Source organism: Cavia porcellus, unplaced genomic scaffold (assembly GCF_034190915.1).
Source record: "Cavia porcellus strain 051 isolate PalLab524CR breed Dunkin Hartley unplaced genomic scaffold, mCavPor4.1 scaffold_19, whole genome shotgun sequence".
In the NCBI taxonomy this organism is placed as follows: Eukaryota; Metazoa; Chordata; class Mammalia; order Rodentia; family Caviidae; genus Cavia; species Cavia porcellus.
Genome location: NW_026947502.1, coordinates 2,331,894 through 2,358,161, shown reverse-complemented (window position 1 = coordinate 2,358,161; position 26,268 = coordinate 2,331,894). Strand labels below are relative to the sequence as shown.

General features: G+C 41.5%; 1 protein-coding gene and 1 non-coding gene across 3 annotated transcripts; both read right to left on the bottom strand.

Annotated features, from left to right (window-relative positions):
• Positions 1 to 1,300: 1,300 nt before the first annotated feature.
• LOC111757435 (U6 spliceosomal RNA) lies at positions 1,301 to 1,404 on the bottom strand. The gene has a single exon (XR_002791784.1). It is a non-coding gene; the product is annotated as a U6 spliceosomal RNA (small nuclear RNA).
• A 4,838-nt stretch (positions 1,405 to 6,242) lies between these two features.
• Positions 6,243 to 25,883, bottom strand: Znf354a (zinc finger protein 354A). Of its 2 annotated transcripts, XM_063230514.1 has the most exons (5): positions 25,692 to 25,883; positions 24,575 to 24,660; positions 19,434 to 19,560; positions 18,844 to 18,939; positions 7,621 to 9,612 (listed from the first exon to the last, which is right to left on the bottom strand). In XM_063230514.1, the coding sequence occupies exons 2-5, from the start codon at positions 24,605 to 24,607 to the stop codon at positions 8,075 to 8,077; spliced, it is 1,794 nt and encodes a 597-aa protein (XP_063086584.1). In that variant the 5' UTR covers positions 24,608 to 24,660; positions 25,692 to 25,883; the 3' UTR covers positions 7,621 to 8,074. The 2 variants fall into 2 exon arrangements, with proteins under 2 accessions (XP_063086585.1, XP_063086584.1); XM_063230515.1 differs by lacking the exon at positions 24,575 to 24,660 and having other exon boundaries at positions 6,243 to 9,612.
• Positions 25,884 to 26,268: the final 385 nt, after the last annotated feature.

The following is a 26,268-nucleotide window of genomic DNA, read 5'->3' as shown; positions in this document are numbered from 1 at the left end:
TTTCCACATAAGATAAGCCACAGTTATTACCACAATTCCTATTTTTCCTTGTGTTGAATACCTACAAAATACTATGCTCTTATTTTTATTTTAGTAAAATGCAGATTCTCCATTCAAAAATTGTATATTTAAAATATACAATTTAGTGGCATTTAGTATATTTGCAGTTTGTACAGCCATTATTATCATAATGCTCCAGAATTGTTTCATCATCCCTTGAAAGAAATTCTGTACACAGAAGCCTTGCACATGCTAGGCAAGTTCCTCCATAAATTGAATCTGGTGATTCAATTGCCTTCCATGCATGGCTACTTTTCCTTAGCATACTGGAAGTTTCTTCTGGATTGAAGCACATATCTGTTGTAACCTATATTAAAAAAAACCCTTATAAGTCTCCCCGGAGGCAAGAGAAAGATCAAAGGTAACTCTAAGAGCAGAATAGGATGTTTGCCTAATCTAAACTTGCTTGTTAGCCCACCTGAACCTTGTTCTTCCCAAGAAATGTAACCGTGGTGTTCCTGTTCTGTAGTGCGCTGCAAACTCCACCCCTCTGCATTGTGAGACCAGCAGCTGTTTGGTTTTTTTTTTATTTATTTAAAGAGAGAAAAACAAAACAAAACAAAGCAGTAAAAGGGTACAAGTAATATAGAATTTCAAGAAAAAAATATACAGTAAGAAATCACTAGTTAATAGATTACATATTGTCATCTTAGAAACAGTTGTCCAAATTACAAAATTAAAGCATACAAAATGGACATTCATACAGTGAGATTGCAGACAGTTCTGTTCAATGATCCAACAAAAACTCAGTAATATGGTTTTCTATCCTACACACTTAAATACACATGTAGTTATATCCTTTAGATCACTTTCTTTTCCTCTCTTAGCTGTTTTCAGTTTTACAGGATAAAAACCCTGCCCTTTAGCTGTTAGGTGCGCAGTCTTCCATATTGGCTACTGGAGGCTGCGTCATGAGGCCTGTGCTTTAATAAATAATTTTTCCTTTCCAAATTATTTTCTCTGGATCCTTCATATCTCAGGAAGCAGGGGACCACCACAGTATCAGAATTTGTATTTTTGATTGCTGAATAATAATCAGTGGAGATATACCACACTCATTTATCCACACATCAAGCAATGGACACCTGGATGGTTTATGTCTCTGTTTCTCTGTGAATGTCTGTGTATAGTCAAACTGTTTATGACAGAAGCTGTACCCTTTTATATTTCCATCCAGTATGTACAAGGGTTCTAATCTCTCCTTATCTTTACCAATAGTTGTTGTATCTTTTTATTTTATTAAAATATGGAACACCTCACAAATCTGTGTGTCATCCTTGAGCAGGGGCCATGCTAATCACAGTATCATCCCAATTTTTAGTATATGTGCTATAAAGCAAGCACTCTTTATTTTATAAAAAATTTCCATCATAATGGGTATGATGTGGTACCTCATTTTTCTTGTAACAGAGGATGTTAAATATCTTTCTGTGTGGCTACTGACTATCTGTACAGCTTCTTTGGGAAAATGGCTAAGTCTTTTCTTTCTTTCCCTCCTCCCTTCCTGCCCTCCTCCCTCCCTCTCTTTCTTTTTGCCTTCTTTTATTTATTTTTTTCATGGTACTAAGAGTTGAATCCAGGGCCTCACACATGCTAGGCAAGTGTGTCTACCACTAAGCTAGACCCTTGTTTTTCTTTCTTATTTTGAGGCAGGGTCCCACTAAGTTGCTCAGATTGGTCTTGAACTTGCAGTATTTCTGCCTCAGCTTCCTGGGTAGCTGAAATTATGCACACATGCCACCAGGCCTAACTAGTCCTTGACTCATTTTTAACTGAATTTTCTGCACCTTTGTTGTTGCATTGTAAGAATTCTTTATATATTTCAGACATTGTAAGAGTTCTTCATATATTTTGGGTTCTAAGAAGACAGGTCATTTGAAAATGCTTTGCCCTATTCTGTGGCTTTACTGTTTTTGATATGTTTTGTTACATAAGTTAATTTTGATGAAGTTCTGTTTTTTTCTGATTGGTTGTGTTTTACACCTGAAATTTCCCTAATTTGAGGTCAGGCATATTGCCATCTATGTTTTCCTCTAAGGGTTTTATAGTTTTAGCACTTACATTTAGGTTTTGATGAACTTGCTTTTTTTTTCAATGCAAGGAATTGAATTCAGGGCCTTACCCATGTTGGCAAGCACTCTACCAACAGACTTTTTACTTTTTGAGACAGGATTGCACTGCTGCTCTGACTGACTTCAAACTTGTGATCTCTGCCTTAACCTCTTAGTAGCTGGGATTACACATAGGCACCCCTAGAGCTGGCAGGATTTCCTATGTATGAAGTCATGTCACCTGCAAATATAGACAGTTCCACTTCTTCTGGTTTAGGTGCTGTTCCTTTTTCTTGACTGCTTACTCTGGGTAGAACTTTCAGTAGAAAGTTGAATATAGTAGAAGTGGCAAAATGGGCTTTCTTGTGATCTTGGGGGAAAAAGCTTTCAATTTGCTCTTGAGCATGAAGTCAGCTGTGGGCTTCACATAAATGTCCTCTGCCATGTTAAAGAAGACCTCTTTTATTCCAAGTTGGTTTAGTACTTTTTATCTTGGGCTTTCATTTTTCCTACTTCAAAATGAACGTATTTTATCCTCTTTATTCTATTAAAGTACATGACTGCTTTTCACATGCTGAACCATGGATTTCTAGAATTAAATCCCACTTGGTCCAGGTATATAATCCCTTTTTTGTTTTATTTTTGAAGACAGGGTCTTGCTATGTAGTTTAGGCTGGCCTCGAACTCAGTGATCTTCCTGACTCAGCCTCCTGAGTGCTAGGATTACAGATGTGTGCCACCATACCAGCTATAATCCTTTTAATATGCAGCTAGACTTTTGTTAAATAGGCTATGAATTGGCTAGCCATAGAGGCCAGAGGTTCACATTTCTCTATCATCTTTTTTTCTCCACTTTTAATTTAGTGCTTCGGGGAGTGTCTTTCTGTGCTAACCCAATGTTAGTGGGGTGCATTGTGGCACAGGGCATGCACTGTTGTTATTTTGATGGTGCCGGTTACTGAACCCCAGGCCTCACAAATGCTGGACAAGTGGTCTACTACTAGCTCTATTGTGGCCTGAGGGGCACACACTATCTTCCGGCTAAATCTCAGTGTTACAGTGGGCCTGTGTCCAGGCAATGGCACCTACTTGAGCAGGACAGCAACTTCTGTCTTTTGCTGTAAACTGCAGTGTTTCCAACCTAGTTCCTTGAGGCCCTAACCCCTGTAGACTATGCTTTCTCTCCCTTGGGTGAGACAGGGAGGTTAGGATGAGAGTGGGAGGAATGTTTTCTCTCCAGCTAGCATGACTCTTGCAAATTTTTCTCCCTTAGAGTTTTGGATTTTCACAGCAGTGACTCTTCTACTGCCACCATGGTAGTTCTCAGATCATCGCCCTGGGAATCTATCTCGATTCCTGGAACCAGCTGAAATTGTGTCAGCAATGGAGGTTTGGAGGAATCCGCTAAAGCTGTTCTCATACTTGCACTCTTGTTAACTGTCAACCCCTAGCAATTCACAGTGATAGACACTTAAGTTTTCCTACTAGGCTCTGGTAGCTTCTGCTCCAGGTAAGCAGCTCTCAGTTGTCTTTCTAGACATACCTGTCTCACTAGATTTCAGCGCTGGGACCTCATTTCTCAGAAGGATAAGGATTTGAGAATGACTTAACAAGCTGTACACAAGTCACAGCTGAAAGTTCTGAAAGGTTTGTTTTTGTGGTACTGCTGATTGAACCCAGGGCCCTGTGTCTGTTAGGTGAGCATTCTACCACTGAGCTACACCCTAGCCCTTTTAACTTTTTATTTTGGGACAGGGTCCTGCTGAATTGCCCAACCTGCCTTTGAGCTTGTGATCCTCCTCTTGCAGCCTCCTACCTGGCCCCCAACAAATTTTTGAATGCTAGAGAGTGCTAACAAAATCACAAAGATCCTTTAGCTGCTCAGTTTGTTTAAATACTGAAGGAAACGATTTCAAGATGATTACTTCAGTGTTAGTAGAAAGGATATCAGGTGTCTCTGTAGCATCATGCAGAAATACAGAACATGGGGAGGCCAGCCAGTACTTGATCTGAATAAAAACTATTTGTATTTTTATGTCTCTACTTAAATTTGTATTGTTTCCACCAAAGCAGTATAATTTTCACTAACACAACCCAAGTGAGCTTTTGAAACATTTTTATCTTGTTTATGAGTTCTCATATGGAAGGGCTGAAATAACCTCTTAAGCAATATTTTTCAAGAGAAAAACAACACATAAGTAAAAGGAAATTCCTTCCTCATTCTAATTATTTGTATCTGGCCCTGTGTGGTAAAAAGGAGAAATTTTACCTCTAATAATTTCTGTAATAGTAAAAGGAGTCACTAAATTTTTATTATTTTAAGGTTCTATTTGGTGTGTGAAGATTTGTTAGCAGTTTTAGAATCAGCAAATACTTTTGGAATATTGAACTGAGTCATCTGAGCTGAAAAGGCTGACAATGATGACAAGCAGTTTGGCAGGTCATTACAACTCTTACCCTATTATTTCACTTTCACCTGGGAACATTTTAACCAGGAAATTTGTTACTTTTAACCAGGAAAGTTGTTACTTTATCCTTTTAATATGTTACAAGATGAGGAAATCATGTATCTCTTAGGCTCAGATATTAGTATACTCTGGTCTATATTTGACTTTGTTGTTTTTGATATTGAATGAACAACTGAATACTGAGGAAAGGGCTTCAAATGGACTTTTCCTTCATTTAACAGATATCCAATGTTTTATAGGTTAACCATGAAATTTACTCATATTGATATTCAAATGCATACAGATAGTATAGTTCTTAAGTATTCTTACAAAATGCAAAATAAAATTGATTATAGTAGTTACCATAAGAACTAGAAATACTGAATCTGATAATCTCACTTGGGAGGCTGAAATATAAATATCAGAAAGTTAGGGCAGAATTGCTGAAATGGCTACAGACTTTTAAGTTAACATGATGAAGATATGTGTCTGTAAGGAAGAGCTGCATTTGCAAAAGCAGCCTCCCTGAAGGAAGCCAGAGCTGACCATACCAGGCTTTAGAAGGTATGGTGTCTGGGATTCACAGTTTTCATTAGGAGAGGTGTTGACAGATTGGCAAACTTTCAGCTGTTAGCATGGTCACTGTTAGCATGGCTGAGACTGACCGTGTCTCAGAAAGCCTGTCACTAGATGGAAGTACTTGCTGGCTGCTTCTAGAAGTATAATACTCTCCTTAACTGGTGGTCTTTCACAAGGTGGAGGCAGTTGTTAGCTTGCTGATTTTCAGAAGCATGGCCACTGGAGCAAGGTTATCTCTGATTTTCAGAGCATGTGTACTGACCTGAAGCTCTATTTATCAGTGATTGTTTGTGAGTTGAGACTTTGGCCAAAACAGTGTTTTTTCTCTCCATTCCCCTTCATTTCCCTTAGCCCAACACCTAAAGGATTGCTTAGATCTGTTTGCAAAGGTATGGTTTTCAGCCTGTGTTACTACTTGTATGATTTAAATGCTAATTAGTGAAGCTGAAAAACAGCACCCATGGACTTTTCATTCATGATGAAAAACTCTGGATACGTTTAGGGTATCCCACAAAGTTAGTGCAGAACAAAGATGAAATCACTGCAAAGAGGACGTGTCTGTCTGCAGCCTCCTATGCAGATCAGCTTAGCTGCTCACCACCTTCATCTACTTGTCTTGAGATAAATATGAAAACCTCCCCATCTTTATTCTAATGAATGACTTCTGTTCTTCACCCATGCTGTCCTGCTTGAGCTTGAACTCTCCTTCACTCATCACTGAATTAAAATAGCCCAAAATTTTAGGCACCTGTCTACCTAGCTTTCTTCAACACTTTAAAATTATCCTCTACACATTGATGCCAAGATAAATTCCCTTTCTTCACATCAACTTGGGGCTAAAACCCCAGGCTCCCACCATGGTAAATGAGGCCTTTTTTTTTTTTTTTAATCTTTGTCTTCTTCTTAAGCTTTAACATGTCATTCTTTGGTCACCATTTTGCATTTTGAGTTTCTCACATATGCCATATCCTGTATCTGTACCAGTGCATGCATAGTCTGTTGTACTTGTGAAGATGATCTTCCCTTTAGAAGAGTTCCTATGAATCTTGCAAACTGACTCCAGCATCACTGTCTCTGGTAAGCTTTCTTTGATGATTCCAGCCACTGCTTCTTTAGGTCTCTTTATTTATCTTGTACAAAACTTTACAAGATTCTTGTACCAACACATAATTCCACAACTCTATTATCTGCTAAAACAACCACTCTTACATACTGTGACATAATGCATTGCTTACTCATTTCTGCTCCCTCCCTCCCAATCCACCGTTCTTCTGTTTGTTCATTGAAACCAGGGCTTTCATACTAAGTTAAATATCACCCCTTTTTATTTTTTGACACAGGGTCTACAGTGCTAAATTGCCTCGGTTGGGCTTGAATTTGCAAACTTCTTGGCTCAGCCATCTAGGGTGCTGGTTTTTGCCATGATACCAGCTGGATTCATAGGTTTTTGGATGAAGACTTGTGCTTTTCTTTTTAAAACCCATGGTGTGCAGTGTAGTACCAGTCCCAAACCAGGGATCAAAGAGAAAGTTTACTAGGCTGAGACTGTAGCTCAATGGTAGAAAACTCGCCCACTGTAAGAAAAAAATTTATGAAATAACAGATGTCTTAGTCCACTTGATCTGCTGTAACAATATGCAAGGCTCAGTAACTTAGGAATGATAGAAAATTATTTCTCAGAGTTCTGGAGGCTGGGAAGTCCAAGAATAAGGTGCATCTCCTCCCTGTCCTTATGATGGAAGGCAGAGCAAGTTACCTTGGATCTCTTTTATACAGCACCACTTTTACTTGTGAGGGCTTTGTTCTTATGAATTAACCACCTTTTCCTCAAAGTCTCATTTCTTAATAACTTATAAGTCTTTAATACCTTAATTGTCTTGGAGATTAAGATCCCTTTCTTGCTGGGTTTTGAATCATGGAGCTATGTCTCCAGTTTTTTCTACACTGAGATAGACAAGTCTTACTACCTTGCTCATGTTAACCTTGAGCTTGCAATCCTGCTTCAGTCTTCTGAGATTACAGGTGTGTGCTACTGTGTCTGACTGGAGGTTTGGATCATAATGTGAACTTTCAAATAACTTCAAAAAAAAAAAAAAAAGAACACATTCAGACTACAGCAATGTCCTCATCACGATTCTGTCACAGGTGTTAGACTGCTAATGGTTGATAGGTCCTTTGTTATAAAATTTTAAAAAACTATGTTTGGTAACTTTAATTGCTGAAGTGAAATAACTGCCTATTTTTTTGTTTAATATATCTAGATAGCAGCTCATAGGATAACAGTAGGTACGCTTTTATAAGTAACTTCAAAGCAATGAAAAAATTCTAAGGACAGAAATTGGATAGATAATTCCCAATTCACAGTTACTAACAGTAAAACAAAGAAATAGACCGCATTTAAATTTTCTTTCATTTTAGTGAAATCCATGCACAGTGTTCTGACATTAGGTCAGAAAAAAGAATAAACAAAAGACAATAAGAGGTAGTTTACAGTTTCTTTTTATATTTTATTTTGGTCCTTTTCTCTAAAAATGTGTAATTTATTGGATCCATCCTTTCTGTTATTAAAACACTATAAAAAATATTTCCAGTGTAGTTCAGTGAGAAATTTAGAGCACCACTCCCTACCCAGTCAGGTATTTTTGATGATCACATATGTCTAGTGTATACTCCTATAGAAGAAAAACCAATATATTTTACAAATGCCTAAAGTCAACATCTCCAGTTATGAATTTATTTCAGACTTTGAAAAGTGTCTGATATGAACAACTACCTAATACATATTTAAGATTTTATCCATGAGATTTGATATTTGATAAGAACTAAATGAGTACAGGGATTTTTTTTTTTTTGCCTATGCACGACATTATATCACTTTCAAGAGTATATATGATGGTGAGCTTTGGTTTCAGGCTTTTACACATGCAAATCTACTTTCTAGGGGTCTTCTTCCATATGAATTTTATAATGATTAGTAAGGGATGACCTGTGGTTGAAAAGTTTCCCACATGTGTTACACTCATAGGGCTTCTCTCCTGTATGGATTCTCTGATGTGCAATACGTGAGGAGCTCTGTCTAAAAGTTTTCCCACATGTATTACACTTAAAGGGTTTTTCTCCTGTATGAATCCTTCGATGTTGAATAAGAGCTGAACTTTGGCCAAATGACATCCCACATTCCTCACATCGATATGGTTTCTCTCCAGTATGAATTCTTTGATGATTACTAAGCGATGAGTTACACCTGAATGTTTTCCCACACTCATTACACTTATAGGGTCTTTCACCAGTATGCATTCTCTGATGTTGAATGAGAGCTGAACTTTGCCTGAAGGCTTTCCCACACACCTTACATTTACATGGTTTTTCTCCAGTATGAATTCTCTCATGAATGATAAGGGTTGAATGGGAACTTAAGGCTTTGCCACATTCATTACAATTATAAAACTTCTCTCCAGTATGAATTATTCGATGTCTGTTGAGTCGTGAAATAGAAGTGAAGCCTTTTCCACATTCATTACACCTGTAGGGTTTTTCTCCAGTGTGAATTCGTTCATGTTGAATGAGTGATGCACTCTGACTGAAGGCTCTCCCACATTCACTGCATTTGAAAGGCTTCTCTCCAGTGTGAATTCTCTGATGATAACGAAGGGATGAGCTAGACTTAAAGGTGTTGCCACATTCATTACATAAGTAGGACTTTTTTCTGGAGTAATTTTTTTGACCAGGAAGGGATGCACTGCAACTAGATGCCTTCCTACCTGGATTATATTTATAAGGGTTTTCTCCAGCATGGATTTTCTGATGTATAAAAAGGCCTGACCTTCGGCTGAAGGCTTTACCACATTCCTTACACCTATAGGATTTCTCTACAGTGTGGGTTCTTAAATGTTTATAAAGGGATGTGCTGAGAGTGAAGGCTTTCCCACACTCTTTACATATGTAGGGCTTCTCTCCAGTATGAATTATTTGATGCTGAATAAGAGCTGAACTTTGGCTGAAGGCTTTTGAACATTCCTTACATTTAAATAATTTTTCTCCGCTATGGTTTTTCTCGTGTTTACGAAGAGATGAAGTGTTAATGAAGGTTTTGTCACACATACTACACTGATAGCGTCTCTCTGCTGTAATTTTTGGTTGAGTAAATAAATCTGAGTTCTGTTTGAAAATGTTTCCTTGCTTTTCACATTTAGATGGTATTTTCTCTCGGGGAACAACTGGCTTTGAATAGCTTTGGCTGGATTCAGTATTTTTATGGCTTCTTTCCGGAGTCAAGGTTTTTTTGTGGGTGACTGAAACTATCTGACAACTTCCCTTTTTATCTGGCTTCTTCTCAAATTTGCCTTCATATGTACAACATTTTTCTGATTTCAAGTTCCATGGTCCATTCATTTTGAGATTTTTCATTATCAGTCTCTGAAATGAAGAGTCTTGTGTTTGAGTTGATTTTGTAGTTTTCTGACTGTTCTTCCATCCTGAAGGTGGTAGGGATTAAAGAGGTTATTGTTATATCATAGAAATTGGGTACTGAGAGTAATATGCATAGTGAATAATAATGCTATTGAAATAAGATCTTGGTATCTGGCAAAAAGTAGCAAGAGAAAAAATAGAGTTAGGCAGTACATAAAAATAACTGATGAGAACAAAAGTACTAGGAATGAAGGAAATAAAGCAAATCCATTTAAAGAGGATAAAAGCGAATACAGAGGAGCATAAGTTAGGAAATAAAGTTGAGGATCAGAATCTAAAGCCCCAATAGACTCTAAATTATCATCTTTTTTTCTTCTCTGCATAATCATTCCTAATCTGGACAGCCTTTCCTCTCTTATTTCATGCCTAAATTCCTTTGTATCCTTCAGATTTAGTTCAAAAGTTAACACTCTGCATCTCTGCTTGACCGAACTTCCATAGTCCATTGTTTTTCTATAGCACTTGCTAATGTTAAATGTTTAATAATACATGCATGTTATATAATACATACACATATAAGTATGTATATTTACATATCTTTCTATAACTATGTATATCTCACTTTCTTTTTCTACATAAAATGTTCTTTACAAGTAGATTAGTATGCCCTGCTTTCCTACTGATTCTCTAGATATCCCAATTACATGCAAAAATGAATACACTCACTATATTCACTTTATACTATATAATCAATATTTAATTATTTAATATTCTTAATTTAAAGAATATCAGTCTCAATTACTTGCATATTTATTTCACATATACTAATCTTGTATACTTGCATGCCTGTGTTTGTGCAGACACACAGACACACGTGCACACATACCCTTGCAGAAGTTGCCTTCTAGAGTAGTACATGGGTTATCAGGGAATTATGAAGGCAGTACACACAGGAAATCATTACTGACTAAACCTCAGAGGTGTCATAAGGCAGGAGAGACAATAAGAGCTGCAAGCTGGGAAGGTAGCCCATTCCTATATCAAGAAAGAGGCTGGGCAAGATGCACTGATGAATATCAACAAAGACAAGACAAGCATGAATATAAAAAGATAAAGCAGGATTAACATTACAATTAGTTAAGGGCAGAATTCAGTAAATATTTTATCAGAAGAATGTTTGTGCACAGAGATGACCCTTTTTTCTTGGGCTAGCTGTAACTATTTAACTATTTCAAGCTGTAACTATTTTTTTTTTCCTCTTGTGTTTGAGATTCCTGTCAATGACTTTCTTTCTTTCTTTTTTTGTACCGGGGATTGAACTCACGACCTTGTGCTTGCCAGGCAGGCACTTATGCTGCTGAGCTAAATCTCTGGCCCCAGACATTAACTTTCTAAACTCCGTACCTATTCCTTCTGTTTAATGATCATCATATATTCTGCTTTTCTACTATTATTCACTTCTCACTTTCCTTTTTAGATAACTCTTTCTTCTTTAAGGAACCTTATTCCTTAAGGTTTTGATTTTTTTTTCTGAGACAGGGTCTGGTTCTATATTTAGGCTGGCTATGAACTTGCAGCAATCCTCTTGCCTCAGTTTCTCAAGTGCCAGTACTACAGGTGTGTGCACCATTCCCAGTTCAGGTTTTGAAATTATTTTCACTGTAGGCAATCCCCCTTGACTAATTTCCTATGCACTCATATTTTTACTATTTATTGTAAGGGAAAGATAGTCCCCCCGCCACTTAACATTCTCCTAGTTCCTTCTTCATCTAACACACTAAATTAAATAGTCAAATTTCAATTCATTATTTGGGTGAAATGTATTGGGAGCGCTTCTCCCTGTGTATATCAGTCACTGTTTCTAGGTTTGTATATATTCTGTTGGGATAAGACCACAAGATTTTCCAATCTAGATTCTAGCTCATAAGGTAAGGTAGTGACTCCGTAGTGTAAAGGCTACAGCTCTGACAGTAACTCACCTTTATTAGAACCCTAAGCATCAGGGTCAGGCACCTAAAATAAATTCTGTTTTTAGATGTTCCTGTCTCTGTATAGTTTCGCAACTAGTATCCCTACCTTGAGTCTAATCCTCTGCCAAAGTCTCACTGTAATCAGGTAATCTTTCTAAAATTCACAACTTGTGGTATAAACTTCCTTAAGGTCCTCTGATAAATCTTCAATGAATCATAAATGAAGTCTAAAGTCCTTTCTATGGTGAACAAGGTACTGCACCATCTGACATTTTTCTTTGCCTTTGCCCATACCTCCTTCTCCTGTTTTCTTTTCAGGTATTGTGAATTACCTGCAGTTTCTTGCACATTCCATTTTTTACTGTTTCTTTACCTATACCTATGCTGGAGACATCCTTTTCCATTCATGAACATTCATTACGATGGGCCAGGTAACATTCTGGGGAATGCTGATAATGCATTTGGAAAGACAAGGTCCCAGCCTTCGGGGAGCTTATGTTTTGGTGTGTATGTATTGCTTGTGCATGAGTTGGGGATGGAGGAGGGATGAAATGACAAGTATATGCAATAAATAAAACCTGAAAGGCTGGCACAGACCTTCCTAGGCATATAAGCCATCAAACATAAAAGTGTGGCTGACTTCTGAGAACAGCAAAGAGCTTGACTTGGCTGGAGTGCAATGAACAAGAGGAAAAACAGCAGAGTAAGACAAGAGCACTAGGTGGGACAAACCACATAAGGCCTCCTAGGTCTTGCTCAGGACTCTGAAGTCTTATGCTATGAATGTGGGAATTATGGGCTCACTCAAGGCGGCTGCTGTGTAGAGAAAGGACTGCACAGGGGAATGAGTGGAAGCAGGAGAGGTGAGGTACTTTAGGGAGCGCCTGTGCTTGTTCAGGTGAGAGACAGTTAGAGGGATAAAGGACTGCATCAGGATACATGTCAAAGGAAGTGCCAAGGAGGAAAAGAGGAAGCTAGAGGTTTCAAGCCTGAAAACAATGAGTGCTGCTACCAGCCTCTGAGAAAGGGGAAAAGCAGGAAGAGTGAGTCTGAAGGGATGTTGTGTTTAGGACATGTCTGTGAGGGCTGAGATGCCTGGGCTGGCACTGAAGGAAGGCACTAAAATAGTAGTACAGACTGTTCTGCAGATCTGCAGAAAGGTCAGAGCTAAAGATATGCATGTGGGAGTCACCAGCACACAGATTTTATTTAAAGCTCAAGAGCGGAATGAAATCCCCTTGTTACTGAAACATTTGGAAGTTAAGAAGAAAATCAGGAGAGTATGAAGTTCCAGAAGCCAAAGGGAAAAGTCACTTCAGGGAGAAGTGGCAAATAACTTGAGGACTAAAAGATTAGCTCTGATTGTGGCAAGGTAGAGGTTGTCAGGCATCTACTAACAGTGCTTTTAGGGCAACAGTAAGGAAGAAAGTCCAACTGGAGCGTACAGAAAAACCAAGGAAGATGAGAAAATAGAAACTGTAAGCACATAAAAACTTTTGAAAAGTTTGTTTTAAAGAAGGAATTGAGACACAGGAGGTTTTATTTACCACTGAAGTGATTGCACCTCCAAAGTCTTCTGGTAAATCACCCCAAATGTAAAAGCATCACTATAGGCTTGGATTTTTTTTCCACTGATGAGGAAATAAGTCTTGGATTGTGGACATCCTAATTGTTCCTTATGATCTGCTCAAGATGTTTACAGGTCCACAAATACATCTCCTGAGCTGCAGTGAAACCTGCTCCAAGAATCAAGCACAGGCCTGAGCTGCCTCATGAACAAGGTTAAGACAGGTTAGAAACTCAGAGCCCAGAATGATCTTATGGAGGATCACCACCCTAACTAGTTTCTGTTACCAGGTCTACATTCTCCTCCTTGTGGGTTTGTTTGTGTTTGTTTTTGTAGCAGGGCTCAAACTCACGACCTTACACTTGCCAGGCAGGTGTTTATGCCACTGAGCTAAATCTCCAGCCCATCCTCCCTGTGCTCACAACTGTACTCTGAGATGTCTTTTCAATGTCATTATTTCCCAGAATGATTCTGTCTACTTTCACGCCCCTGATGTGAATAACTGTCTGAATTCTTTTATTTTGAGACAGAGTTCCATTTTGTAGTCCAGGCTGGTCTTGAACTCACTATGGAACACAGGCTGGTCTTGAATTCACAGTGATCCTCCTGCCTCGGCCTCCTGAGTGCTGGAATTATAGGCATGTGCCCCCACACCCAGTCCACTTTTTTTTTTTAAAGTATCTGCACAATTGTTTTCAATGGCTGGCTACAATTTCCATTTGAATATCTTTCTTTTGAAGTCAGCCTGTCCAAATCTGAAGCCAATATCTGTCTAATGCAGCTTGACATGACTACAACCATCTTGGTCATAACCACCACTGTGTCTACCAGCTACATGCATTCTAAACCCTACAGGACAGGCCAAGTCTGTAAACTGGCTAGCTGTGGGATTCCTGTCTGCCACTGATGCCTGCAATGCTTCTTAAGTAGTGACAAACATGATACAGTTTGAGGAAGCCCAGGCACAATGCAGATGACTAGAGGCTACTCTTATCTAGTCTAACATGTAAGCCCTTTCCTCCTGCTTAGAGGTGCAAGGATCATCCTCTTTTGCTACTGCCCCAGACAAACTTGTGTCCATAACTCCCTAATAAATTGTGTTTTGTGCGCTATTGGATTTGTCTGCTTTTTTTTTCTTTAGTCTTTCAGCACTTTAGCCTTTGGTAGCTAGTTTATGTAAACTGATTTTTTCCAAAACAATTTCTTTTCAAAGTGTGTATGTGTGTATTTCCCAGTTTAGAATGACATCATAACCTTTTCAGTTACTCTCCCATAAATTCTTAAGTTTCATCTTGCAGTGTTCTCTCTCCTGCGTTCCAAGTCCGGGTAGTCACTAAATTCTCTGAAGCCCCACCAGTGAAATACCTCCAACACCATTACTAGTCCATCCATGTTCAGGATCTTCTTGTTCTATATGTATATTGCTGTTGATCTTCAATTTGTTCTTCTAACCCCAGTGTCTCACCTTTCTAGCACTATTTTCCACAAGGTTTATGTCATCTAGTACACAGAACTCCTGTTACTTCAGAAAGCATTGCCTGGTTCTTATTCTACTCATTCATCAAATATAAAACATGCAGTATGCATTAGGCTTCATTTTACTGGTGATCCAAAACACACTATAGATCTGGTTCATTTCTTCAAGTTCACATTTTGGCATACAAATGAAGAAATTGGCAGGCAGTCACAATGCAATGTGATTGCTTCTACAACAAAAACAACTGGGTGGGAATGTGACATGGAACAGCTTTCCAGCTATCCTCAGCTAATGAGAGAGCAGGTAGGGAAGGCATACTGGGGCCAGTTGGGGTTTACTGATATCTATAATGGGATTTTAAAAGATTACTCACAGGCTGAAGGCAGCACCAGTTTTTTTTAAATCCAGGTCAGATTTATGTCCTATGTTTCCTTCCTCACTTTATCCTATTGGCCAGTCAGGTTCAAAGTCACTCTTATAAAAATGTCACTCAGATTTGCAGTTTTGCAAGGCTTCTGCAGTCAGGGAATGAGGAAGCTATGTGCTGGAATTATACACATCACCATGCAGCTATGTGCATTTGTAATGTATATTTCTTCTTCTTCTTCTTCTTTTTTTATTTATTTATTTATTTATTTTTTGGTACCAGGGATTGAACTTACAACTGTGAGCTTACAAGGCAGGCGTTTATGCCACTGAGCTAAATGCCCAGCCCCGCTATGCGCATTTGTAAACATCCTCTATAACGTAGAAAAGAGAAATGCTAGTCTAGAAAATTTGTTATTGGCAACCAATTTTTAAATCTTTTACTTACGGAAAACTTACAGCTTATACAAAAGTAGAGCGAATCATATGATGAACCCCCAGCCAATTTCAATAGCTACTAACAATGTTTCATCTATAACTTTATTATGGGTTGTGTTACTCTCCACACCCAAAAATGTTGAAGTCCTGATTTCTAGTACCCCAAATTGTGACCTATTTGGAAGTAGGGCTTTTGCAGATATAATTAAGATGACGTTGTTAGGAGAGAATGTAATTCAATGAGGAGTGCCCTTGGAAAATGGGGAAATATGGCTGTAGGCATGTACAGTGAGTACAATGTGGAGGGCGAGGATAAGGCATGAATGACACAGCTGCCAGCCTGGCAGCATCAAGGATTGCTGGCTGCCACCATGTGCTAGGAGAAAACAAGGATCCATTCTACCTAGCGTTGAAAGGACACTGCTGATACATTGACCTTGGAACTCCAGGGCTATGAAACAATAAATAGAAATTTACACCACTTTATTCTGTACTGACTACTGTTGTGTGGTACTGTTATGGCAAACCCAAAATCTCTTCCATCAAATTATGCTAAAGCAGATCTCAGACATCAATCACTTTAGCCAAAAATATGTTAAGGTACTTATTACTTCTACCAAAATTAACATTATTATTTATAGTTATTTTTGCCCTTAAGATTAAACTACAAATAAACTGCTGTGATATAAAGAAATTTGAACTAATTATCTATGGTGCTAAACTACCAATCTGAAACACAACCAGGATTATTTGTTTCATTAGTTTTTCAGTATTTAGGGGACATTTCCCCATTTTTGTTTAGCTTTAAATCACTTTTCATACTAGTAATACACAGATATAATATTTCAAAAAATCCTAGTACAAAGTAGACCTGATGGACTAACATCATGAACAACCACATCAAGAGCATCTCTTAGACAAAAAAAGTTATCCAGGGCCTCAGAACTACTCATTAGTATGAGGAAGCTCTCTGTGTACCAACATGGAGAGAGCTTCAAATAAAACAAGATGCAGAATATTTTATACTATATTTGAAAAAGAAACACATAAACATTTGTACACGCAGAGATAAGTGCTTCCAAATACTGCTACTGACTCGTTCACACCCAACTAAGCTTGCAGTTTTCTCCCTCTGCATTTATTTCTATGTGAGTGTTCCGTACGGACCATTCTCCCTCTCATCCCTCAGCATGTCCGCTTCAGCTTCTACTCCTACTTATCTTCTCTAAGGCACTATGACCTCCACCTGGCTAAGACAGGCCACACCTAGTGCATCGCCACACAGCACCTGCCAGTGACCCCTCACTTTCACTGAGGCACATTCTTCCAAAGTCACAGTAACTACATACTGTCCTGCCTGCTCTTCTCCTTTTCCACAAGCCTCAACTGTGCACTCATTTTCCCTGACCATGGAGTCCCTTAGGTATTCTGTTACTCTGCCTCTTGCCAGGGACCAGTATCAATCACAAATTTACACATGAGGCAACACTTCTCTGTTCTCCACTCCTGCTTGTAAAGACCATCTACTGCAAACAGCAACTTTCTGTCACCAAGGCAGCTCAAATGAGATTCGTGATTATCCCCAAAGTCCCATTTAACCTCTTTCTTCTGTCAATGACACTAGTTTTCAGTGGAAACTTTCAGAGGTGTCCTTGACACCTCCTTTTCAGCCTTGTCACTTAATCAATTACCAAGACTGCTTATTCTACCATCTTGACATGTGTCAAATCCTCCTACTTCTCTTACCTCTACTGCTCCTATCCCTTTGGGAACCTTGGCTTCTGTTATGGTTGGGATCTAAAAGTCCCCTAAAAGTCTCATGTGTTCAGATGTGGGGCTTTTGGAAGCTGACAGATCGTGTGGATGTGAATGGCCTTCCTCTCCCGCCACCCTTCCAGTTCTGTGCTCTCACAGTACTCTGTACATTTTGCTCCCTGGTCCTCAACAGAATTTGTCATGCCACACACTGTGTGTCTAGCATCTTCCTGCACTTGGTGTTGAGCTCTGTGAGGGTAGGACCTGTATGTCCTCCTGCTCTGCCAGTACCCAGCACAGAGCTCACTCAGCATGACAGGCAGTCGAGTGGTGGCAGAGGGTAGAGCTGGACCCCCAGCTCCAAAGCCCCAGGTAAACGTCCCTCAGCCCCACAGTGCCACAAAAGCTGCCTCTCCACAGTCACCTCTGTTTCTCTCTTCTGACTGTATCATCTCAGGCCAAGTCGTCTTTCTCAGTGGTCCCTGGGATTCTGTCCTCAGCTCTGTTCCCTCACCTGGTCAGCACAAGGCTGCCAATGCCACCTTCACAGGGAGGGATCCCTGACATCCTCTTGGGAGTCCCAGCCCTTCCCTTTCCTTTACATTCCTGCCCACCAGTGATCTCCACCAAGTACTTGACTCACATTTCAAACAAAAACCATTTTGCACTGAGCTCCTTCTGTACCCTTATCAAGCTGACTCTTCCTTGTCCCTAGGACTCCTATGGCAGGTGCCTCTGTCCAGGCCTTAGCAGCTTCCGGTCCACAAGACTGCAATGGCTCTGGGAGGCTTCCTGCTCCAGTTCTGCCTCACTTTAGCTTTACCTTCCACATTGCTCCATTGTTTATCCTCCACCATGCTCATTAACATCAAATCCCATAAGAGCTTCAGGAACACACCCCACCCTTGGGAACAGTAAAAGACTGCATGCAAAGAAATCCCACACGTGTTAGATTCATTCCAAAAGTAACTACTGTTAACAGCTAGGCTGTACCCCCCGCTAAGTTTACCCCGCTTACTCCTCAGCTTACTCTTTGCTCCCACATCATGTTACACTGTGTAGACACATACAACACTGCCATCAACATAAATGGTGGCATAGCTTAGCATCACTCTGCAACTTGCTTCATTCCTTAATGTCCCTTGGTGCTCTGTCCACATCAGTGTGCTTTTCATTTTAAGTGTGGTGATGGATGCCACAGAAAGGACATATCATGGTTTCATCAGCTATTTGACTGAAGGACATTTAAATTGTTTCTGATTTAGAACAATTTTTCTAAACTTTCAGGATCATGTAAAGTGCTATTTGAATTCTTGAGTTATTTCCAGTCATCCAGGAGACAGTCCCAGTCTCTCAGAACTGCACCAAAGCACTGTGGTCCTTACACAACTTCCTCCTGTCATTCCTTCCTCAGCTTCCCCTTTTCCTGCACCTACCCTGAGCTGCAGCCAGAGGAATTACTTGCAGTTCCTTAAATACACTGTTTGTTGAACCAATACATAAAAACATAGACCTTCTGGGAAACAACAGGAAAGAATAAGAAGAGAGACCCTGAGAGATTCAGGTGAGAAATGACTACGGGAGAAAAAGAGGAAGCCCATCTAGGACCCTGGGCTTTGCCTTTCTCTCTTCTTAAGGATCCAAAGCTGAAGAAGTTGCCAGGCAACACTCCCAGATTCCCCTGCTTCCTATTAACCCAGGCACCTTGGGCTCAGTCACTCACCGAGTGAGGGGCCTCCAGGGATTTCTTTTTCAACCTTCCAGGGATCTTCTCCTTGCTGCAACAGGGAAATCACCCTTGGTTTGGTAAAGGGGAATCCTGCTCATAAGACAAAAAAGAATTCATAAAATATTTGAGAAACCACAAAACCACCAGACACTAAGAAAAACAGATTACAGAGACCACTTGTGGCCACAAAGCCTGAAATATTCACCACCTGGCTCTTAAGAGAGAAATTCTGCGGACCCCAATACAAGCAAGTGCAGGTCCAGGATGGGACAAAGTCCTCTGCCACAGTGAGCAGGAGCCACAGGAGAACTGGTGTGGGGAAAGAGGACCGTGAAGAAAGCTCCCACAGGCAACCATAGAACAAAGGGATTGATTCCCAACACCATCTGCTGTTCCTGTGTACGGTCCATTCCCTGCCTGAGCAGGGAGGATGCTTTCAACATGTATTTGGAGACATCTAATTTGTACAATCCTAACGCAAAACTCAGGAGACATTTTTGATGGTCAACAGCTACTACTCAGGGTAGGAAGGAAGCACTGAGTCCTCCCTTTCCCGAGGTTGGTCTCTACGGGAATTTCCTTACCCAGGGAAGCCAGGTTCCTATAGTTCTCCAGCATCACGTCCCGGTACAAGCTTCTCTGCAGAGCATCCAGCTTCCTCCACTCATCCCGAGTAAATAGCACAGCTACATCCTCGAAGGTCACTTCCACCTGAAAGGACAAGCCACTGCAGCTCACTTAGGATGAGCTCTTGGAGGGAAGAAAGTAGCAGTGGAGAAAGAGGCTACTGGGAAACGCTGCTGATGTCACTCAAGGTTCTGAAGGTCCAGGTGGTCTGTGAGAAATGGAGCAGCCTAACAGAGGAACCTGGCTGCTACAGTTTGGATTCTGCTTGCCTCTCAAAGACCAATGTGTTGAAGTCCTGTCTGCTGGCCCAAGATGCCACTGAGAGGAGTAGAATGGTTAGGAGGTGGGTTCTAGTGGAAAGGAAGTGAAGTCACTAGGAACATGCCCTCACAGGGGACACTGGATCTCCAGCCAGTTCCTGTCCCCTTCTCTTTTCTTCCTGGTAGCCTCTTTCAGCCACCTTGATACATACTCCTGCCCCAGCCCAGGCCCAAAGCTACAATGCCAAGTGACCATGGACCAAAATGTCTGAAACCAGAGTCCAAGTAAATCTTTCTTTCTTATAAATTGATTACTCCAGGTATTTGATAACAGTAATGGAAAGCTGACCACCACACTAGCTGTGTGTCAATCACTATGAGAGATATCTGAAGGAATTAGAGGCAATCAATGAGTGTTCATGAAAATATTTCTCAAGAGATTACATGATACCTATTAAAACATTTGGAAATGTGCATACTCAACTCATTGGTTATTGTTTTTAGGTTGCATTGAGGATACATTACAGTACATGAAGTTGCATGCACAAAGATACTTATAGTACTTGTAATAGTGAAAAAATAAGAGGAAACTTAAATATTCACTGCTGAAAGCTACATCAAATAATACTAAGGCACTGTCTGTCTGCTTAGCCAAGCTTCAGGATAGTAATTACAAAAATTAAAATGACTATCAACTACCAACCACTTTCTACAGGCCAAGTACAACACTGTTCTCACTGCTTTATGTTTATCTTTAGTGCATGATACATTTAATCTCCACTGAAATCCTATGAAGAAAAAGTATCACTGTCCCTATTATGCATAAGAAAAAACAATACCACAGAATATGAAAAATCTGCCCAAATTACATACTTTCCACGAGACAATAGTAGAAGAATTCCAATCCAAATGGCTGTCTGAGGCTCCATTCTTAACTAATTTGCAAAACTGTGTTTCAGCACCTACCTTACAAGGATAACATGAGATAATCTATGTGGGGCCCAAGTTCTCTGAATAAGCCACATGTGTATTATGTTAGATCCTGCAGACTGACCTCAGCAGAGTAGATCATGGTGACTGTGGAGAGATGGAGTGCTGCAGGTCCACAGTCCAAATTATCCTCAGCTACTGCAAGGACTCCGGAAAACCAGCCATGTATTTTAACTTTTGCTATTTGACCTCACATTCTATTAGGTAAACCTCCTGCAATGTACTGCTAAGGTTAATAAAACTCTAGCCTTCACCAATCCTAAAGCTAGGAGTAGGATAACACTGGATTTCTATAGGAAAGATTTTCCGTGTTGTAAGAGGCTGCCTACCTAATGCCTAATGCCAAAATGATCTGTTAAATGTAATAATTTAAGCCTTTCTTTGTTCTTTGGCTATAAGAGTTCATGTAACCTCCTTTGTTTTAGAATATGTCATTAAGGTAATGTGAATCTGTCTTCCTAGGTCATGGTCACTCATGTTTGGCTCAGAATAAACTATTTTCTTATTTCCTTTAAGCAGAGTTCTTATTTTATGCCAACATATACAACAGAGAGACAATGATGATGGTTGCTCAAAATGTAAATGTATGTACTCAAAATACCACTGAATTACACACTCAAAAGGGGTTAAAATGGTAAATTACATTTTACCACAATAAAGTTTAAAATGGTAAAATATATACCGATGTATGCACATAAATAAATGTACACAGACAATGATTCTGAAGGCTGAACAACAAAGATCTGTCAGTAAATACCTTCAGATGTTGCAGCAATGGTGATTTTACTTTCTTTTTTATGTGTGTTGTGATATTATGAAATATATATTTTGTCTTCAGCCCAATTTCCTGGCACAGCTTCCAAAATTCTTAAAATCACCAAAGTGATAAACATCTTTCCATGTTAATGAGCTGACTCCAGGCTGGGATTCTTGGACATCAGGCGAGGGGAAGCTAGCCAATGATACATAAGCACCCATGCCTATGTAGTGAAACCTCCATAAATACCTGGACAGGACTGAGAGAGCCTGACTGCTGTATGCATTGAGGTCTCTGGAGACTGGAGCTGCCTGAAGGACAGGGAGCTCCAGGTCCCTTGTCTCATACCTCAGTCTATGTGCGTCTTCATATAAAATGTGTTCATCTTTTATGACAGGCTAGTGATAGCCAATTGCTCATAATCAGCCCAAACCTTAAGTGGTGCCTGAAGCAAGGGGTGGACTGAGCTCTCAATCTCTGGGATCTGATGCTATCTCTAAGCAGACAGTGTTAGCACTAAACTGAGTTAGAGGACAACAACTGTGGTCTGCACGTGTAGCATGGCTTGCTTAGTGGGCAAAGACAAACTCCACACGGTGGCATGAGAAGTGTTAAGAGAGTGCAGTGGGAGAAACTGAGTTCATTTTTCTACTCAGACGTATTTTTTATAATCTGTAATTTTACTTTGAGCATACAAGTACAGTAAGAGTAATGTACTGGCATATTAGGAGAATACAAGAAATGAACTTTGCCCTCAAAATATTTATAATCCAACTGACAGACAAGGAAAATGCATGAAATAATTTAAACAACTGAAGAGAGCTATGAAAGGACCTTGGCTTAACTCAGCAGTAAAATACTTGCACGGCATGCTAGAAGCCCTACTTTGATTCCCAGCACCACGGGGAAAACAGGTGGTGGAGCTGCGCAGGCAGGACAGTATGTCACCTCCTACTTTAATCTTCACTACAGAGACAAAAGAAAACTGAGATGCAGGGAGATGAGACCCCAGACCACATGCTTTACTAGGGCAGCAGCACAACCAGAACTGAAACTTTCCAGCTGTGAACTCGGCTCCCAGCCTGTTCCTTCTCTGATCTTAAATTTGCCATCCCACGTATGACACAGCACAGCATGCAGCATGGGCAGCAGGCATAGACAGAGAGATGCAATAGGGGATTCTCACACAGAGGGATGGAGAAAGTCTAGACAGGACAGCAACCTGGACCTGTTTGAATAGAGTGGGAAAACCTGAAGGAAACAGTGCTGCCCAATCAGCAAACTGCAGGTCCTGACCACAGTCCCAGATTGACTCCCACCACACTTGTGGGTCCAAAGACAGTGTCGAAATTAGGAAAGTGCCCTGCTAACATGTGACCGGGGCTGCCATGCTCTCCATGGTGATCTAGTGTGGGTCAGAGATTAATTTAAACTACTTTAACCGTAGGTTACCCAGGGACTTTGTGCTCTACTAGGACATATGATTGTTGTTCTGGAGAAAGTCTTATAAACGCATTGTTTAAGGAATTGAATGCAAAACCTTAGTCTCAGTGAAATGCTGCTGGGACAACATGAGATGCTTTGCTAAGATGGGTCCTAAAGAACAGTAAACATGAAGGCCAGGGCATAGCCAGAAATGGCCCCTGAGATAGGTAAACAATGAAGTTCTCACTTATCTGCACTTTAAACCTCTCATTTCTCACTTCTGCTTTTTGTAAAAAATGACCAGAGAAAACTATGACCAAGGCTTCAGTGCTAGATACTATGGCCCCCTGATCCCATAAATCTGTCTCTTTCATTTTCTTGTTTTTGCTTTTTTTTTGGTACCAGCAATTGAACTCACGACCTTGCACTTGCCAGGCGAGTGCTTTCACCACTGAGCTAAAGCCCCGACATCTCTCGTTTTTTTGTTTTTTTTTTTTTTTTTTTTTTTCATCCACTGCATTTCATTTTCAGGCCCTGTCTCCACATAGAAACCAACAATCTACTGGGTCACTGGAGGATTTAAGCCTGGATTGAGGGCCAGACTCACTGAGCCTGAACGTGAGTTATCTAATTTGAGCTTCAGTTTCTTCAAATGTATTTAAAATGAGGACGCTAACAGCCCTCCTATATTAAGAACTAGAAATAAATGCAAAGCCTCAACAGACTCATCAGCATGCTGGAAGGTCAAAAAAACATCAAATGTTAAATGAAAATGAGTAGAGAATGAAGGAGTATTTTCCAGTTCCTACAAACACTGGAAAGCAGTCTCTTCAACATTTGAAGTTGTTAACACAGCATTATTCAGCTGCCATAAATACCAGGCAGTAAGTATTATGATGTACCAGGTCCTCATCTAAACATTCTCTAGGCACTAACTCAAGTCATCCTCTCTCCTCCTCTAGGAGGTAGGCACGGCTGTTCTTTGTATCTCATAGGTTGGGTGGAATTATTTGCCTTCAGCCCACAAACAACAGGAGAAAGAGGTTAAAACTCATCCTCTGGCATCACAGCCCCACTTCTAAACACTGTATGCACTGCTTCTCCATCACTAATATCCCATGAAACCATCCTGTATCTTCCAACTGTGTCTCCTGAACATGGCTATCTTTTGTTCCCAATGACATCTGGCCTGGATGGCTGCCTCTCTTGTCCCCAAGCATAAAGATGAAAATGGCAGGTCAAGATCAGATTTTGCCACTGCTATAGACAAAGCCAATGATCCATACAGGTAAAAGGGAGAAAAAACCAACACTTAAGGCCATGGAAGCCAGGGGGAGGTATTGTGACAATTGTTGGAACTCAGAATCATTCTTGTCAAGGACAGGGAAGAAGACATGGATGAGTCAAAGCAGCAGGTGAGAAAGAAATTTTCCCAGGTGTGCATGTTTGTTCTGCCCCTAGCGATAGAAAGACACCTGTCTCCTGCAGTGTCAAATTTGTAATCAGATGGTGGAGTGAGATTAGTAAGCCCAGTGTGTGTATCAGGAACAGAAAGGGGACACTACATGTGGAAAGGTGTGGGCAGTGTTCTCCTCCACGGTAAAAGGATTTGTGCTCGAAATCCTGGGGAAGACTTGGGTAAGAACCAAGATGGCACTGAGCTCACCTGAGCCCTTGCTTCCTTGTGCCAATTAGCCATGTCCTCTTTTCAGCCTCTTTCCCTTGGATGGCGATGGTCTCCAAAAGGCAGATCTGAGAGAAGAAAAAGGGGTCAGGAGGAAGCCCCTTCCACTTTACTCTCAGAAGTCAGCTGCTCTGAAATCCTTCCACCACCCACAAAAGTCCAAATGTTTCCTCAGAGAGGGTCAGCAGAAGCAGGCAGTGGGCAGAGGCAGAGGGGGTTGCAGACCCTCATGCTTCTTGCCTCAGAGAATTCCCCGACACAGACCTGGAGAAGACACTTAATGCCACCAACTACAGGAACTCACTGAGCCTCACCCCGTTCCAGGCACTGATTACTGTTCAGCCCCACAGCTTTCTGGCATTGTCAGCACCCCGTTTTATAGACTGGGGAACTGAAGGCAGTGTAGGGGCACCTGGCTCTGTCCACACAGCCACGGAGGGAGGTACGGACATCCAACCCAGAAGGGAACCTGAGATCTGTCCTATTGTTAGTGGGCATCCTATGACAACTTTCCTGACCCTCAAGCTTCTTCCGCCCAATTTCTGTCTCCTGTCAAGGAATCAATTTCCAGAGTTTTAGAGAAAACTGTTTCAGAAAATGAAACCATGGGTTTTCCATTGACATAGGACAAAGACATAAAGAGGCAGAAGGGAGAAAAGGAAACCAAAAATTCACACTGTACCCTAAAAGCCAATCCCCGCTGCAGGACGCGCGCTCAAAGTTACCCAAGGCTGCAATTCCTGTCCCTTTCGAGCCCCTCCTAAACCCTGAGCTCAGCTCACTGCACAGCGGGCCGCGCCGCCCACCCGCGCCCCGTCCCGTAGTGCGGGGTCAGACCCCAGGCTCGGCCCGGGACACACAGCGGCCCGCCGCCGCACCGCGCCCCTCCGAGCCCAGGCGCCCTCTCGAGCGCGGCTCCTTGACTCCCGGGCCGCGGCCCGCGCCCTCCGGAACCCGTCGGGAGGAGCCTGGCGCGACGCGGTGAGCCCGGCCGGCTGTGGGGCGCTCGGGGCCCGTCCCGTCCGGGCCGCCAGGGGCGCAGGGACCGGCGCGGAGGTGACAGGCCGGGCCACCCGCACAGAGGCCCCGCCGCGCTCACCTCGGGCTCGGTCCGCCAACCTCGCCAGACCAAGCTCGCGGGGGAGGCGCCGGCCCCGCCCTCCCGCCTGCCCGTAGCAGGCCGGCGCGCGGACTCCGCCACCAGCTACCTCAGCCTGGGGCCGCGAGCCTGGCGGCCGAAGCTCCGCTGCCGCTGAGGGGCTGAGGGGCTGAGGTGCTGAGAGGCGGGGCGGGGCCGGGGCGGGACAGAGCGGCCGCTGGTCCCTCTGGGAAATGCAGTCTTCTTGATTCCGCGGCATTCTGGGAAATGTAGTTCTGCGCCTCGGCGATACCTAGCTAAGTTCATTGGAGTCCAGATTCCTGGGGAGGGTCGCTGGAGAGCGCAGGTGGCCTGCTTGTGCCTTCCATGAATAGAAGGGTCTTGGATGGCAGGAAGTGAACCTAGGCTAGCTGCGGGCAGTGTCTTGTAGCTTGTGTTTGCGTGTGTTATGATGTGGCTCCCAGGCCGTGTGCGGCTCAGTGCGGATTCCTTTCCGCTTCTGTTTCTCAGCAGAACAGCACTAAATACCTGCTAGTTGCTAAGCACCATTCGTCGTGAGCGGTTTGAAGTACGCCAG